The 18,677-nt window shown below is 39.4% G+C and overlaps 1 protein-coding gene across 1 annotated transcript; it reads right to left on the bottom strand.

Annotated features, from left to right (window-relative positions):
* Positions 1 to 449: 449 nt before the first annotated feature.
* Positions 450 to 13,400, bottom strand: LOC306757167 (LIM domain and actin-binding protein 1-like; the record flags this gene model as incomplete). The annotated part of the gene is made up of 9 exons (XM_079242131.1): positions 450 to 2,409; positions 2,527 to 2,660; positions 2,758 to 2,789; positions 4,078 to 4,156; positions 5,112 to 5,209; positions 5,302 to 5,356; positions 7,371 to 7,796; positions 12,090 to 12,135; positions 13,279 to 13,400. The coding sequence occupies 9 exons, from the start codon at positions 13,398 to 13,400 to the stop codon at positions 1,347 to 1,349; spliced, it is 2,055 nt and encodes a 684-aa protein (XP_079098257.1). The 3' UTR covers positions 450 to 1,346.
* Between the last annotated feature and the right edge of the window lie 5,277 nt (positions 13,401 to 18,677).

Below are 18,677 nucleotides of genomic sequence, written 5' to 3'. Positions count from 1 at the left end.
ACCATATAAAGACAATATTCAATGTTTCATTTGAGCAAAGGTGAAGAGCACAAAATAAATTTGCCCACATTTTCGGTTTGTTAGAAAAATCTAAACATTTGGACCTTTGTTTCATTAGACCAGCGTTTCTCAATCCTGGTCCTCAGGGACCACTGCCCTGCATGTGTTAGTTCCTTCCAACTCCAGCACACCTGATTCAGGTTAATTAAACCTCTCATCAAGAACATTGTAAGTCTGCCAATGAGCCGTTGAGTCAGCTGTTAAGTAGGGTTGCCTCTAAGACATGCAGGGCGGTGGTCCCTGAGGAACAGGATTGAGAAACACTGCATTAGACTGATTCTAGAAAAAGTATGTGCAAACATTTAGTCAAAAAACACAAAATACAGTAAAAGAGTTTTATATACAGTATTGATTACATTACAAAACGTTTGACAGTCTCAGAAGGCCCCAGGAGATGACATAAATTAAGATATCACACTGAAACTTTGGTCTCATTCATGGTAGGAATAGTGATCAAATCTTTAGTAATTGCTTTACAAATGTTTCAAAAACATAATGCCACAGTGGAATTCAGAATATATAAAGGCATATTTAAGATGGACCAACCAGATACTCCCTTTGCAACAGGGCTAAGTGTATTTTTTACACAAGAGAGTCAACATGTCCCAATATACAGACCAGTATGTACTGTGCATAGAAAGAACAAATTATACTTATGACTGTACACAGTCGTTTTCCAAAGTAAAATACTTACAATGAAACAGGCAGCATTGTGAAAGCTGAACAGTTGAAATTCATAATTGCAATTACATGAATTAATGCAACCACAATTTTTTTTTAACAAATGCAAATATTAAATCGTTTCAATATATCCAAGTTTGTGGAAAATATTTAGAGTTTCAGTAGAGTACAAAAGCATCTGCGTACGGGGTAGTCATTGGGTCATTTTATCCCTGAGAGGACAAGATTGTACAAAGCTGTTTGGAAGTTTGCTAATATCCCGCGATAAACATTAATATGGATTTTTAGATCTCTTGTGCATCCCACTGAGGGGCAAATAAAAACTGCCTGTCATGCAAAGATTAAGGTACAAAGAAGCAAGTAATCAATTAAAAAGGTCAGTCTTCCAGTAAAATCAGAAGTAAATTGTTTAAGAAGTCTTTATAAAACATTAAAATAAGTGAAAAAAGAAAAAAAAAAACATTTGACTTTAACCGCTGATAGATTTTTAGTGTATAGACAGAAACCTGTTAGAATGTAGAAAAGCTAATTTTATGATCTGTTTATAAAGTGAGAATGTGAAGTTAAGTGTTTTAGGAATGTAACAGGAAGATGTTAAGGTGCTGCTAAACCTCACAGTCATCCTCGTCTTCATCATCATAACAGCGGTTCTGCTTGATTATATCCTCTGGACTCAGCTCCTCAACCACGCTTCTGTCCTTGCCCTCGTCCCAGCTGTCTTCCTGGGAGGTGTGGTTGCCTTTTGGCTGTGGAGGAAGAGACGGGCTTCTGTGTGGAGAGCCTCCCTCCACACCCATCTTCTCTGCTTCTCCATCTCCATTTTGTGCTTTTTCCCATTTTTCCTCCGGCGGACCCTCCAGGTTGTCTGAGGTGGTCTTGCTGGCGATTGCTTTGTCTTCATTTGGTGTTTTAGGGATTTTCTGCTCCTCCTCTTTCTGCCGCTTCCCCTGCAGGACCTCTCCGTTACTTTCTTTGGATCCCTCTCCTGTTGATGTTTTTTCCTCAAACGATGCTCTCCATTCCAGCAGTGACTTGAGAGGACGCCGAGGTTCCCTGGTACCGAGACCGCTTATGGGATTGGGGTTACCTGCGATTGTAAAAGGCCGACTGCGCTCCTTTAGAGACTTGCTCCTCCTCAGGTTCTTCAGCTCAACCCGCTCTGTGCTCTGGAAAGAAGATGCCGCTTCATCCTCTGGAGGCCACTTGGCTCTACGCAGCCAATTTGAAGGAACCCCTTCTGTGACAGGACTCAGTGGTCCCGTTCCAGCCTGGCCATCACCAGACTGAGGAGGCCAAGCGACCCTTAGCTTGCGGGTTTCAGCTGGCTTGTCCGAAGACTGATGTTTCTCTCCAGGGCTGACATGCGTCTGCACACGGGTCTCCAGTAAGGCGGCCAGGTCTGTAACCTTAACCTGTGGGGATGTTTCCTCATCTGGAGCAGGCTGCACATCGGAGCTGCTCTGCACTGGAGGTTTTACAGCTGCTGGTTGCTCTTGTTCTTTTGGCTTCGCTACTTCCTCACTTTCATCTCCATCAGCTCGCGGTTCCCACAGCTCTTTATGCGGACGATGGCCGAAGCCTTCGTCGTAGTTGCCTTTGGTTTTGAACAACTGGTTGAAATGCGGCTTGCAGTAAATGTTACCATGCAGAGAAGCATAGTTCCCCAGACTAGAAACAAAAGTAGTAATGATGATAATAGCATAAGACTGCAGCTTCTTTATCATCAAAGAAAATAAAACAATAGTTCCAGGAAGAGTAGAAAGGTTTGGCAAAGCAGAGGCTTACCTAAGTGTTGAGTTGCAGTGAACACATCGGAAGCAGCCTTTGTGGTAAACTTGCTGATAAGCTACAAGTCTCTCCAGTGGGTACACCGTCTTCTGGCAAGCAATGCACGTCTCCCTCACTGGTGGGCAAAATTTCTGCAACAATATATGCAGTAACTTTTAGTTTTAATAGCTGAAAGAGTTATGCATGAAAAATATTCATGCATGTCTACTGTCAGCCTTTCCAACTCACCCTGGGTGCCTTCAGCTGCTCGGTGCTCTCTCCTGAAACAGTAAACATGGGATTAACTCTGCAGCTGCTCAATCAGTTCCAGTATCGATGCAAACAAGGATAATCAGGTTATTGGCAGAAGTATGCCTGAAGCTGTGAACTAAGAGGAAAAAATGTCCCAAACATGCTGCTTCCAACTTTCTCCATGACACTTTATGCTACAGATAAGTTCAGTTGAATTCCTGACACAAACAACCAATTTTAATTACTTGAATGAAGATTTTTGTTAGATGGCGCTGCAATAATAAAAACCTGGATTTTATGAAAACAGGGCAACAGTCTGGAAATGCTTCAAGTTTACAACCCTAAGAATCACAATCGGCTTTATTTGCCAAGAATAAACACATGCAAGGACATTTTTTTGCTAGCAGATGTCACTCTAGTGGAAGTACTATCATGAGTAAAAAGTAATTCAATAAATAAAAGAATAAAATAAATAGGAAGTAATAAATGAAACAGACTAGTATATAGTGGGGTCTACTATGTACAGAGAAACATAAATACAAATCACAACCACAAACATCAAATAAATTTACAGTGTATATATAGTGGTATTCTAATCGTAGGAAATACGATGTAGTATTGTTTGTTGCGATGTTTTAGATTGTGTGATCATGGATAGTGTAATCTGGGGTGGGTATGTGTGAGTTAAGATCTTGTATGTTCTGTATGGGTGACCAGGCTAATATGCATGGTTTGATGTCTGAAGCTGTAATTATGTATTTACATCTGGATTTATGCCAAGTAGTCAGTGTGATTATATGATGTGTAACACTGACATTCAGAAAAAGGGGTTGGATTTAATAAGTTTTACTCTTCTTCCTACTCCTTTTCGAACAGATAGATTGCTCCCTTGTAAATTTTACTTTATGCCTCACATGTGTGACCTCTTAATCTTGTTGTTTTATATCCATGTTTGAGTTATAATCTAATTATTGTTAGAAAAATAAATAAATAAAGTTGACAAGCAGTCTTAGTCCCAGTTTGACACATTTAGCCATCTGACAAAAGAAAAACATATTTGAATTAATAAAGGAAACAAAAAAATGGAATTCTGGAGTTTATGTGGAGCATCGAAGGTCATCTGTGTGTGTACATGAACATATACAGTACGCTCAGGAGTTATTTGATTTCTGCAAATAAAATGTATTTTTTGTGTCCAAGCTGACTGAAAAGAGCCTACAAATGAAACAGTTTAACCTGAGTGTCAAACTGTTTCATTTAATAGAATCCACAAATTAAACTTTTTTTTTTTTTTTTTAAATATCTGATAAAACTTACCATTACACTCATTGTTGGGTGTACGTTTCTCTTGTGTGGGTGCAGGTGATTTTGGGGCAGGCATCTCTGAAGCCAGACCCTGGAAGAAACACAGAAAAGACATTTAGAGATTAGTCGTTATGCTTTTCCAGATATTTTTGAACAAAAGGAAAGTGAAAGTTATAAACAGAACGGTGAAAAAACACAACCAGTTATAATAACTTTGGCTTAAATAAAAATGACACTACAGTATAATTTTTTTTAAAATATTTTCTTCTTATGGCATTAATCATTTAAGTGAATCAACACTAATTATGTCTTATTATCAGCTCATAATCAAATCTAGTACAATAAAGAAAAATATCATTTAAAGTTATTTCTAAAGGCCAACTGAAGGAAGGAAATCTTTGTTTGGGGTTTCCTTATCAAGCCTGATGAAAATGATCAACTGTTAATAAAAAAACACGTTAAAGGAGTTACACTTCATGCTTTGTTCTCTTTGTTTTACATCTTTTAAATAAAATTTGCAACCTAAATGGGGAGGGTAAATTTGACAGGTAAAATACCCCGTCTCCACACTAACCAGGGTTCCTTCCTTCTTCCCCTTTTACGTCCACCCACAGAATCAGCCCTGGTGTGCTGACATCTGACGCCACTAACTTCCCATTTCCAAAGCAGGCGGATGTTCATAGTGGCCTTCGGTCTTAAGTCGTCACCAGATTGTAGACAAAACTAGTCACATTATAACCTCCAAGTTCTCTCCGTCTATACGTGCTTTTGTCTAATCTGTATTTCCATGCTCTCCCCAAGGACCCGACAACCAGACAGCACCATGCTTTCGCTCTGTGGATATTCCTAAATGGCCTAAACTGGCCAGAACCCCTCCTGTTGCTGCTTCCCAGTCTGGAAGCCTTTCCACACTTCTGACCGATCCATTTGCAATATAAACAAAACAAACTGGTGTCTGCGTATGGGTCTACATTTTGGAGTTCCACCTCATTTATTAAACATTTATATGTTTAAAACATTTCAAGTGAATCTTTTACTGAACTCACAGAATGGGTGCTCTCTTGTTTACAAAGAGCAGCCTGGTATTTGGCCATCTTCTCCTTCAGTGAGGAAGACTCCAGCGCTCTGTCTAACACAGGCGGACCTGAAGCAGAAGAGAAGACAACAGTAAACCGTTTGCTGCTGCAATTCATCAGATTTCGCTGCGTTTCACTCAACCAGCTAATCTTTGCTTACTGAGATGGTGGTCAGTGTCTTCTGATGAAGTGCTGTCCAACACTGTCCTGCCATTCTGCAAGAGGAAAAAAATAGGTTGAGATCAGAGAGCCATTTCATGAAATCAAGGTCATCAACTTACTGTGTGCACAGCCCAACCCAGCTTTCACTTCCTCCTTTCACTTTGAGCAAGACTTCAAATCAATCTCAGCATTTGGTAATCACTTTAAACTCATTATTGTCTTATGGTAAGATATTGCACATTCTGTGACTGCATGCAAACAAGTCATTAGCAAGTCTCAAGCCTCACCCTGATGTCAGCATTATGTTGAAATTAATACCCAGAACCTGACTGACATATTTAGAAATAAATGCATCATACCTGCTGTTTTAGGATGAAATTCAACTATTCAAAGCACTGCTAGCTTAAACTAGGAACCAAATCCTGGTCTGATTATAGAGAGACCTCAGGAGCAGATCTTTGAACCAGATTTCCTAAAAACCTAAAAGCAGCTTCAGTCTCCGCCGCACTGCAGTAAAGTTAAGCACGCTCTTCAATAAATATGCACTGTAAATCAAGAATTGAACAGCAATTACTGAGGCGCATGCGAGTTGATTTATTGTCCAGTCATTCGTTTGTGACCTCACAATGTTCAGGAAGTCTGGTGTCGAAGCTCTAAAGAGCCTGAACTAGAGAGAAAGCTTTGAGGTTGTGTGTTTCCGTGTTCTCCAAGCCACCAACACTGATGAATAAACCAGACAGATTCTCTCAGCACACACGTGAATGGAAAAGAGCTTGGGCCAATTAAACCAGTCCACTCTTATTGGCTGCTTTGCAAGAAGTTCTGCAGCGTCGCAGTTTTCATCGAATATGTAAAGTGAGACACCAACTGGAGGATTAAAACACTGGAAGATAAAGCCAGATGAGGGGAAGGGTGCATAAACTATTCAACATTGCAGAGCAGTGTTTTTGCTCTGTGATGTACTTAATGATGGTAGCGTCAGAAAGGACTGACGCTTTCATCTAAACAGAACCCCAGCCTGCCTCATCTTTTCCCAATGGTGAATTCATTTCATTTTTTAGAGTCTACAAAACTGGAGAATCAGAAAATAAATCAGGAAAAGAAAAGTGAATTCCAGGACTGGAGCAGGCACACCACATCTAATGAACAGTTAGATGAAGACAGTAGCTGCTTGGAGGTGAACTTCTGAAGAATGAGGCAGGCCTTGGTCAGGAATGCCCCTGCATTCCTCTGCTACAGAAGCTGCAAACTGGAGCGCTTGTTTTTGGGCCAACATGGAGAAAAGCACAGAGAAAGAATGGCAAGGAAGGATATAGACCAGTGGGGGAGGGACATGACTAAACACAGGTATATAAAAAAAAAAAAAAAAAAACTTGTTTTGATGACAAAAAGAACATACACCATCAGTCAAAAGTTTGGACACACTTTCCAATTAAATCCAATTAAACAGAATCTAAGTATGAGGAGATATAGTAATGATTAGCAGTGTATACTTACACATTTAGAAATACTCTAACGTCTGTCTGTAATAAACTTTTAAATTGTAGCTAAAATTCACACTCAAGATTATTCTATTGTTTCCCGTTTAGTTTAATATCAGTGACAGATATAAAACGCAGACTTAAAAGTCACTACAATTACCTAAATCTAAATCTAAAGCTAGAAATGAGAAATACCTTGTACTTAATGTAGAGAGATACCTTGTACTTTTTCAGGCTGACCAGCTTTCACACTGTAAATCCCTCCATCAGCTTCGTGCTTACAGCTGTGTTCTGAGAAACTTGGCTAAATGCACAAATACACAGCTGTCGAAGGGCTAACGGAGACTAGATTTAGAGCATTTATGACGTATTTCACTAAACAACTGCTGTTATTTATTTTTTTTGTTGAAACTGCACAAACAGACACTGATCATTTTCTTACAGGACTAAACACTTTAGTAAGGCGCTAATTGATGCTTAAATTAAGAGTTCTTAGTTTTTTCATTCAGATGACCAAGAGGAGGCTCTACAAACAGAAAGTGGTGATTTTTTTTTTTTTATACACAGGCAACAGCTACATATTTACCTTAGCCATGGAGTCTTCTCCCTTCTCAAACTTCATCTTCAGGTTGGTCAGTGGCACTCTCGGCTTTTCATATGTGGCACTGGGGCTGGTTGGAACTTGCTCTTCAGGCTTTTCAGATCTTCTGCTGTGTGTCAGCTCATCCCTGTCCATCCCTTTATTGTCTTTTTCCTCCGCAGACGACTGCTGGACTCGGCTGGCTCTGGGTTGATCTCCCTGATCGGTCAGTGGGGCAGGGCTCTTAAGTGGAGGGCAGTCCTCACTGACAGAAGTAGGCCTGGTCAGGGCAAGAGGCCTGCGGCGAAAGCTGGACTGGCTTGAAGGTGGAACAGAGGGAGCCTTGTCCTGATTTAGACTTCCTGCTTGCTCCCAGCGCTTCTTCAGAGCATTCAGATTGCCAGAGCGCAGGGAAGAAGAACTTTCAAAGCCCTATGAGGAAGAAAAAAGAAAATGTCATTTAAATTAAAAAGAAAATGTCAAGAACTTTGAAACGGCAGCAATGAAAAGCAAAAACCTTCCTTCAACACATCAAGATACACATAGTCTATGGATGGTTATAACATACAAGTATTTCCAGGGAGCTTTAACCTCAGTTCCGTTCACTGGGAAAAGGGAAATGCCTGGATCTGGACTTGGCTTCACTGATAGATTAGGCAAACAGCTGTTCAAAGCTGGTCCAGCATGTAGATACCATGACTGCTGAAGTCTTAAAGTCTGGTTCACCACAGTGATAACAGGGCTGAGCATGCAAGGAGATTTTTTCAGCTGCATTCCTTTCCCTGTGACAATTTCACCTTTCCCAAAGAAAAACAATGAAGATGGCTCTCTTCACCCCTCATTTACTACAGCAAAATAAGAGTAAACTGTAAAGGAAAAATAGACAGGAGGTACACCACACTGCTGCCAAAGTGAACTTCCTTAATTACATATTAGAAGAAAGACACGTAGAAGAAAGAGGATGTGGACACAAAAACAAATCAACTTTAAATAAAAGATGAAGATGACTTTTTGTCTGAAAACTTCCTGAACAAAATCTGGTCTGCAGTAAACTTATAAAAACAAAACCCATGTAATATTATTAAAGCCACTGCTTCCCAAAAGACCAAACTATTAATCTAATTTAACCAGAAATTACAAGTTATTTAAGTTAGTCATCAAAAAAGAAACAAGAGGAACCAAAAGACTTTACAGCCTCAACTATAAACCAATAAAAAAAAGTACTCGAAAAGGCAAATCTGAGATAAACTTGGAGAGACTTAAGCACAAGAAAATAAGAATTTAGAGGAGAAGGTTTAAACAATAGAGAATAACCCCAACAAGAGACAAAAACCACAAGCACAAACGCTTTCTTTGTGAAGCAAGTCTAGGGTGAATGGAAAAAAAATCTGGATAGTGACGAGATTGTTCCACCTTTTCAAGCAAAACAGAAAAGCAGAAACCTTTGAAAATGCGATGAAATGGCCAAACTAGACGTAACCGCAACCAGACAGCGAGGAAAGCGAGTCCTTCTTTTGGTCCTCCTCTATGCATCAGTATGTGAGACGGCAAAAAGGTTGAGCCTGATGATAGCAGCAAGGCAGAATCTACTTACAGAGCTGGTCCAACCCCTTTAACACCAGGAAAGTGAAAGACAGAGTCAGAATACCCAGGAAACCAGCGCAGGAAATGATACAGTCAGGGAAAAGTTAACTCTTTGTTCACTGTGTGGGCTCAGAGTTGTTTCCACCAACAGAGGATTTCTCAACAATATATCACTAAAACTTTATCTGGAAAATATTTTCAAACAGACTTCTAATATGTTTTAGATACTGCACAAAAATGTAGTCTAAGAAGCAAAACTGAAGTAATAAAACAAGCAACAAAACTATTAGATGTGAAACGAATTTCTCTTTAACTCTGACAGATCAGTCAGTTTAATATTAAACAATGAAAGAATAAGACTGTGTTTACACTCAAACCACTGATTTATGTTGATTGCTGATTTCCTTTTTTTTTTTTGTCTTGTCCAGCATTTTAGCAAGCAGAATGATTTTCTGGATGCTGTGTTCTGCTGAGCAGATTTACTTTGCCAAGGAAAGCATTATAGATACAATATATAAAGCATTATAGATATAATGCTCCCCTTGATATTCTGGATTCTTATTTTATTTTTCCATTAATTGTGCATAATTGTTTCTATTACAAAGTTTGTATTGCTGGACTGGACCGGAGAGGATCGAAGAGGGACAGAAAGAGAATCGAGGAGAAAACAGAAAAACACCTCGTAGAGAGAAAAGAGAGAGCGAAAGAGAAAAAGAAAGAATGAGACAAAGAACAACCTACATACGTATGCATGTACATAATACACACATACACACCCGCCTATATACACATATATACACATTGGAGTCATGTTCCTCCTGCGGGAGGATAAAGCCATCAACTGTCAGGAGTACCTCGGACTCACAAGGTAAATCAGACACAGAAAGATAAGTAGCTGCTGTTGGTAAATAAACCTGCAGACGTCTCTGTGACTGTGTCACATGCAGAACATGCAGAGTGGAACGTGTTCAGAGAAGAGCGATCATGCCAATGTGACCCCGCCCACACGCAGGCAAGAGGAAGGCCAGGAGAACCCCGAGACCTGGGCAGCCGACACCAAGAACCCCAGCCGCCCCGCTCTGGAGCCAGCCATGCATCCACACAGGAGGTGGCAGAGGGGGGGGGGGGGTCCCAGCCAGAGCCCTCCTGAGTCAACGGTAACAGGCCCCAGCAGGCCCGGACTGGCAAAGCCCGGCTCCACCGACCACCCAGGGCAGACAGAGTGCGGGCCCCAGGGCCCCAAGAGCCTGAAGGCAACCCCCATCAACTCAGGCAGAGGACCCAGTCGACACCAATGGAGAGCCAGGACACCCAGACTGCCAGCGAGCGGCAGCCAGGCCGCGCCCCAGTGCATTGGCTATGCTCCCCGGGCAGGAAATTGTACCATCATTTAATTGTATATAAGCACTAAAAAATCATTTCCAGACCCAGGAGAAACCATATTTATTACCGTTACTCTGATTTCTGTGAAACATTAAATATCAGCAGTTTATTTGCAAAAGATCCAACAAACATTGCAGACTGCTTTTGGAAAAAACAAGAGTGATTAAAATTTAGCTTTGAGGTCTAAAATCTAAAAAAAAAACAAAAAAAACAACAACACACACACTGGTAAAACTACATTTTATAAACTCCACTGAACTTCTTAGAGGTTTAGAAATAAATAGTCTTCTTCAAAGTCCATGATATGAACTATGAATGGGTGAGATGGTATGTTTTAAGTTAATACTAAGCAAATACTACATTTGTAAAAACAGATTTTTTTTTCCTCACAGTTTGTAGATCAGATATTAATACACACAGTCACAGCAACTGATATTGCTGGGAGCCGTTTTGAGTGTGTGCCGAGTTGTAGATAAAGTTGTAGATTTAATCTAATTAATTTAACACAAGTTAAATATGCTCCAAAATCAAATTAAAAAAAGCAAATATAAATTAATCTCTTGTAGCAAAATTACAAGATGAGTATCAGTAGTTACCAGAGATCACAGTCCAGTTTCTTTTAATACACTTCTATCATTAATTATGCCATTTATTTAATGGGATAATCCTCTGCTGCACATGCCTCTAAAGCTCCCCTTCCACCAATTCCCCCTCCCCAGCACCCCACACACAGAAACACACACAAGCAGATGGTCTTTCACACTGCTCATTCAAACTAGGATCAAGCACTGCAGAACATGAAATATATCCACAAATACTTAAACTTGCCCTCTGATTGCAGCTTCATCAGACACTACTTCATATTTTCATGTGTGACTGGTTGCCAGAATTTGAGCCATGAACTAATGAATAGAGTACAGGGTTAATATACACAAATAATAGGTAACATGACAAATTACACCAGCAGTACTCTGAAAAAGTTAGGCTTATAACAGTTACATAAAAGCCGCAGAGGAAAGTCATCTTCCTATACAGTCACATAACGTTTCTGTCAGAGTGGGGAGACGGGCTAATGTAAATGTCTTTACAAGCGTTGTCATTAAACAAAGACGGAAGCCACTAACAAGCTTATCAAGCACAACACACACCCTGAGAAACAGTCACCAGGTTACACACATCCATAGTAACATTACCTTGTATTTCCTCATGGCATTGGCTGATCGGTTACTCATTTGATCTCAGTCCAGGTTTTATTATCAGTCTTTCACACTGACAAAGCAGCTAACCTGCAGTTGGAACCTCAATAAGCATTACCAGGGGATTACACTGAAGTAGGATTATGGCTTTGATAGCTTGCCTGTCGCAACAAGTAGCCAATGAGAGGTCAGCCAGGACAAGACATTTGGCCCAGACAGCAAGTTGGCGTGTTGAGTCAGGGTGTGTGTGTGTGTGTGTGTGTGTGTTTATGCCTCAGCTCGACAAGCTCTAATTAGTTTACCAAGACGCGTAGCTACTGAGCAAATCAACAAAGACACGCAGCACAAACACATTTCATTTAATCGTGCACTTTGCTGTGAGAGGTTTAAAACAAGACTAAAAGTTTAAGATGAGGAATTAATGCACTGGGACTATTTATGTTAAAGTCCTTAACCTGGATTTGTCTTCACTTTAAGCTAGAGTTGTCTTTAAACAAATATTACTGGAAAATGAAAAGCATCTCCCACACCTCCATTTAAAGTGTTTTATAGAAATACTTACTCCTTTCTTCTTCTCTGTACTCGCCTCTTCAGCTGCTCTCTGGTACCTGAAGGGTAAGAAAACGATACTGCCCTCTGGTGACTTGCTTCCATTTCTCATTTGTTTTTCTGCAGCATCTTGGAAGATTCATTCATTCATTCATTCATTCATTTTCCAAACCGCTTATTCCAATTCAGGGTCGCAGGGAAGCTGGAGCCTATCCCAGCCGGCTTTGGGCGACAGGCAGGGTACACCCTGGACAGCTCGCCAGTCCATCGCAGGGCCACACACAGAGAGACGAACAACCACACTCATGCTCACACTCACTCCTAGGGGCAATTTAGAGTGACCAATTAACCTATCATGCATGTCTTTGGATGGTGGGAGGAAGCCGGAGTACCCGGAGAGAACCCACGCATACACGGGGAGAACATGCAAACTCCACACAGAAAGGCCACTGACCAAACCAGCCAAGGATCGAACCAACGACCTTCTTGCTGTGAGGCCACAGTGTTACACAGTGCTAACCACTGCGCCACCATGCAGCCCCATCTTGGAAGATGTTTAAGAATATAAACTATGAAAGGAAATATCAGATTCTTTGAGCAAATCATTCTGAAATGATTTTACTGTAGCTTTCAGCTTCTGCAGATACATTTTCTGGTATATTTTCCACACTTTAAAACAGAAACAGATGTGTTTCACAGTTTAAAAACTTTAAATTATAATCTTTCTGTATTAAAATAACATTAAACATAATCAGACATTAAAAACTTGAAGTGGGCAAAGAGCCAATCAAGGAAATATTCTTAAGACATCTTCATACTTGGTTAATTGTTAAGGAAACAGTTATCTACACTACCTATTTGTCAATTTATTAATCAGTGTACACACAGATCTGACAACATCCTTCTGAATTCTTGGTTTCATAGTGATGGCAAGTTGTAATAAGACTACCTCAACCATGCTCCACAGATTTATTTTATGATAAAAAGTTTTTTTTTTTTCATAGAATATTGTGTATTCTAAGGATTCACAAACTTTCAAGACCCACTATGTACAGAATGGACTTAATTGTTATTCACGCTACATAAGATTTATAACATTTACTGTCTATTGCTATTTATTAATATCATATTGATTTCAATTAAACTTTACCAGGATCTTACTTTTTAACGGCACACATGACTGAAAACCCGCTGTTACTCACCTGGAGAAGCGATCTGCAATGGCAATAGATTTCCCTGGTCCACCAACCAGCGACAGCTCCTTGGCAGTGATACGCAAGGACTGCGTCGCCCAGGACCTTCGATTGAATGAACCACCTTCCATCGCTGTCAGCTACCTGCAGATCTAAAACACAAACATGTCCAATATAGAACATATGGGTTAGAAAAGATTTTGTGAAAAATCAATTTCTTCCTATTTAACTACTTTGGTACAGCTGATTGATAAGCAGTCAGATAATACTTATCAGTCTGAGGTATGCTGGCAACATGGAGTCAGCTGCAGGGAGTGGGTTATAATTATAATGCTAAAAAAACTGCTTCTGAGAAAGAAACAAAAAGATAAACTAAAATCTGCCCTACTGGAAAAGTTAGAGCTATTCATCTGTTTGTATGATGTCATAATGTACTTTAACATTTACTACTGTTCAGTATTAAAGTACTTGTTGCACAACATGCTGTTCTCTAACAAGGTTAACCACAAAAAGGAAAAAAATCCATAAAAGCAGGTTTGAACCATGAAACTGAGGACAAAATGTTCTGAAATCACTCCTTTAATTGTACTGACACCAAGCATGTGAGAAGTTACTGAGACAGATATTTTATCATGTGGTATGTACATCAGCATTTGTTTCAATAAGCCAACAATAACAAATGGTTGCTATGAATGAGTACGACATATTTATTCAATATGCATTCATTCACTTTCTGTATCACTTAGTCCAACTCAGGATCACAGGGGAAGCTGGAGCCTATCCCAGCAGGGTACACCCCTGACAGGTGTACCCTAATATTAGAATAATATAATATTAGTGTAGCATTAACTTGGAAAAAATAATGACTCATTTTTGGAGAATAGTGTATATATTCTATATCTTGTTGTACTAATATATATATATATATATATATATATATATATATATATATATATATATATATATATATATATATATATATATATAATGTGTGTGTGTGTGTATTTTTTTTTTTTTAACTATCTAAAAACATTGCAGGCTTTAGATTTTTCCACAACAAGCTTGAACCAACGGTTGAGATCTGAGATAAATTTCCTTTGAATTTGGGGGAGTTGCGGCAGCGAAACATTAAAAAAACCTTCAGGGTTATGGTTTCTGGGACTTGGAGTGAGAAAAGGCTGTCCTCTGGCAATCAAAGCAAACAAACAAACAAAATTGTTGATTTCCAGAACAAGTTCTTGTCTAATGACCTCTCCCTTTTCCTCCCTCTTGCCTTTAGCTGTTTACAATTCATCCTGATTTTCCTCAGAAAAAGTTCCTTTAGTCCATCAGACTGAAACTCCAGCATAAAAACATCAGACAAGATTTACACAGACAACAGACTCCTTGTTGAAACCGAAAAACAAGTCTGAAACTTATCTTGACATCAGGCTCAAGTTGGCACATGTAAAGGATCTCTTCTGTCTGCGATCATTGATCTGCAAGTTTATAACATGCTATCTGTCACTTAAATCTTCTCACACCTCCATTGCCTGACACACATTCCACACAATGAACTCACATGCATGTGCTCATACAGTTACATGTGCAAACAGACCAGTCAACACGCTCAAACTCGTACTCAAACTTATGCCGCATGACTGCAAAACGGAAATGCAAACTGAAAGCAGCAAAGCAGTGAAAAAGTACATTGTCATTTACAAGAAACTGTGTCACCAATAGCAACATTTTGTAGGGGATGAAAACAGTCACACAAACGCATATCTTATTTAGTTTTATTATTTCACTTTACCGATGACTAAACATGTAATAATTTGCCATGTCTGAGAAGACAGACAATTTCAGCAACATCAAACCATAAACACATATCTCTGCTGTTTGGATGGTTCAATAATGACCACTCAGCTGGAGATCTGGGCCTCTTCCATCACGCACACCTACAGGATTACATCATCACACAGACACCAAGCAATCCTGGTGACAAGAATCAGGACTTTGGACTGAACTTCAACAGGGCGCTGGGTCACAACATGGCCTTTACTTTAACCCTATAAAGCCATATTATATATATATATATATATATATATATATATTTATCATACATAGTTTCTGAGATCTTTTGCATAACTTTATGATAAAGATCTTTTCCCAAAAACACTGTAGTAGACAATCTGATACTTGTCACCTGCATACTAATGATACTCAGAAGCAGAAGACTATACTACACTAGTTTTAACCTATCACAAAAATGGTTAAAATCCAAAAAATATAGTTTTTTTCTTTCAAATTTAGCTAAAAGGCCAATTAAAGACTTGAGATTTTAATATTTGGACTTCTCTCCCCAGTTATTCTTTGGTCAGGTTAAAGGGTTCTTTATGCTCATTTCAGCTAAATATAATCTTAAGCTGCATTAATAATGTTTTACAATATATATTGCCTTGTACTTACATTGATTCCTAGGATAGTTTTGGCATTTCTATATTAGCGGATACAAATATTATTAAAATTCAGGAAAAAAAACAGTGCTTAGTGTTCTGAGGGACAAGCCATTCATCGAATCCTTACACCAGACTTGTTTACTGAAATGCATTGAGGTCATTTAATACTGCTACAAGATTTTAAGCCTGACAGACAGGTTCCGTTTTTTTTTTGTTTTTTTTTAAACCAATAAGCTGTAGGATATTTGACAGGTGTGCTGACAAGTCGCTTTATTTTAGTTTCTTTCTTTTTTATAAATTGTTGGATTATTTCATGGATGTCGAGACTCATTCTTACATGCAAAGAAAGTGACACACCCTGGCAAGTCAAACGTCCTCTGAAGTTACGCAGGTTGACCAAGTTTAGTCTTTTTCATGCGTTTACAGCTAAAGGAATCCACAGGAGCAGACAAAAACAAGTAGAACACACACTTGCAAGCAAAACGGGGTTTAAGACTCAAACCTGTCCTTCTTGCTACAAGAGCACAAAAAGAAGATCATCTGTTTTCTGCACATTAACAGACAGCAGGAAGGACATTGAGTGAGTTGCAGGACGCTTTTTAAGCATGGAAAAAACAACCTTAAAGGTGACAGTACTAACATGATTGTTTGGAAACTTGAAATAGAAACAAATACTGTTTCCATAGCGTAGCATGTCTAAGAAGCTACTATCGTTCTTCAAATGTCATCTTTGGTGGTTCTGACAACCAGTAATGTTACATTTCACTACCGGCTGTTGATTTCATACAGGAGTCTTAGCTTTCATTCCCACAATTCTCGCCATTACCTCTCCAAGTGCAAACTCACAACAAGAGAACTGACTGAATCAGCAGTATCATAGGTTACAAATTATAAACAAAGACAATACAGCGGTGGCACAGTTTCAACTGGAAATCAGCTGGGAGAAGCACTACAACATGCAATCCACTATTATAATTATTTTAATGCTATAATTTAGATCCCTTTATTACTTAATTTATGTGAAATGCTGATAAACTAATATTTAGTCCCCAAAACCTTACCATATCAACCAGCAACACACTCTGATACAGTGTATCATAAGAAACAGGAAGAATCAGCATTACTTGGAACAGATTTAGTAAATTATGAAATTCCACGTCAAGCGCAAAAGAGCTATATCAGCTGTTCAGGAGATCTTAATCTGAACTGAGGAGTCAGTACTGAAGTATGCTATAAGGAAACATTATTAGAAGAATGGCCGCCAGCTCAGAGGCCAGCATGACTTCTGAAGAACTTTAATTACACGTCTATGAGTGGGCGCTCGGAGAAGGTAGTTTCTGACCTCACGGGGACAAAAAAAAAAAAGAAAAAACTAAGCTGTAAATATAATAATGTATGCCCTTTATATTTCACTGATGGGGATATGCCTAAATTATTCGCACGCAAGTTCGTTTCTGAGAACGGCGCAGGTGGACAGACCTGGCACCAACTACCTGGAGACGGTGGGTCCTCTGAGGGCAGAACTGAGCGTGGCCACGTGAGTATATTAAAAATGAAGAAAAAAAAAAAAGAAAAAAAGAAAAACTTCTTCAGATCCCCAATCAACCAAACACTCCCCTTGAAGTTCAGAACACATAGATATGACGGTAATTAAACTAATTATTTCTATTTCCAGAACTTTTCTTCGAATTTCTGACCTACCTGTGGGAAGTTTCGTTGACTCGCTTGTTCGGTGAAACCTGCGGGACACCTGACACTTGCTACCGCCGCGGCGCTGCGTCACCTCCCGGTGTGGACTGAACGGAAGCGGAGGGAGCGCGAAGGTGTCCTGTAGCAAGTCATGTGATTTTACCCACCAATCATCTTAGGCATTGCGTTACCCTTACCTGGTGCATTTGCATTGTTTGCGTGTGTGTAACTGTGTGAGAGATAGGGAGAGGGCGTGCTTGTAGCGCACACTTTTCCTTAGAACAGGCAGATATTTGCTCACTTTTCATTGGAAAGGTAAAAGGAACATTCTGTTTAATTGTGGAATGAGATTATGAAGCCTTTTAAGTGATACCAACTGGGTTATCTTGGAAGAAATTGGATAAGTAGCCTGAAGCATCCACTCTGCCCATCCCCTTTCGGCACAAAAGCGTATTTTGTCCTCTCCAAAGCTGTTTCATTTTACCAAAACCAATGACTTACTGTCTGAAACAGAGCTAGGTTTATATAAGAAAGGTATGGTTGTTTTTCATGTTCTAAGGTGAAACTATACACATCTGGCCACTATATAAAAAATTTGATTGGTACATTTTTGCTTTTTTCGTCTAATAATGAGTTGTTGCTCAATCAAAAAGAACATTTAAAAGAAATAAAATAAGGCATGTTTTTCAATCTCCACTATAGCCTAATGATGTGTCTTTGTACTATCTCATTTAACATTACCACAAATAAATTAAGTTGATTAACTGCATAACATGTGCTATGTGTACAAGTGGATATGTTGATTGATCATTGCTTGTAAGAAAATGCTAGACTTTTACAGCCTTTTCATCGTCCCTGGCCTTGCATTGGCGACACAAGAGCCATTAGATGATGACCATAGACTTCACTGCCTTAAAAGTGGATTAATGTATCCCATCCAGGGCCGGATTAAAAGGGCACAGGCCCCAGGATCCAGTGTTCCAGGGACCCCCTTCCCCACTGCAACATTGTGAAAAATGTGAATGATACACTGTAAAAAGACATTTCTAATGTCTCTCAGCCAGTGGTACCAATAGCAATACACTAGACACTGTTGTGTAACTATGTGGCTTTTATGTACATTTTGTTTCATGTCCAAACTGCTGGTGTATGCCCTACATGGGCCCCATATGGGCCCCAAGTGGGTTAGGGCCCCTGGACTTGCACCCATAATGCCCATTGGATACTCCGGCCTTGATCCCATAGTATGTCATTTTAAAACTCAGAAAAACTTTATTCTAC

The sequence above is a fragment of the Telmatherina bonti genome, assembly GCF_933228915.1.
Source record: "Telmatherina bonti genome assembly, chromosome: 6".
Lineage (NCBI taxonomy): Eukaryota > Metazoa > Chordata > Actinopteri > Atheriniformes > Telmatherinidae > Telmatherina > Telmatherina bonti.
This window is presented reverse-complemented; position numbering and strand designations above follow the sequence as displayed.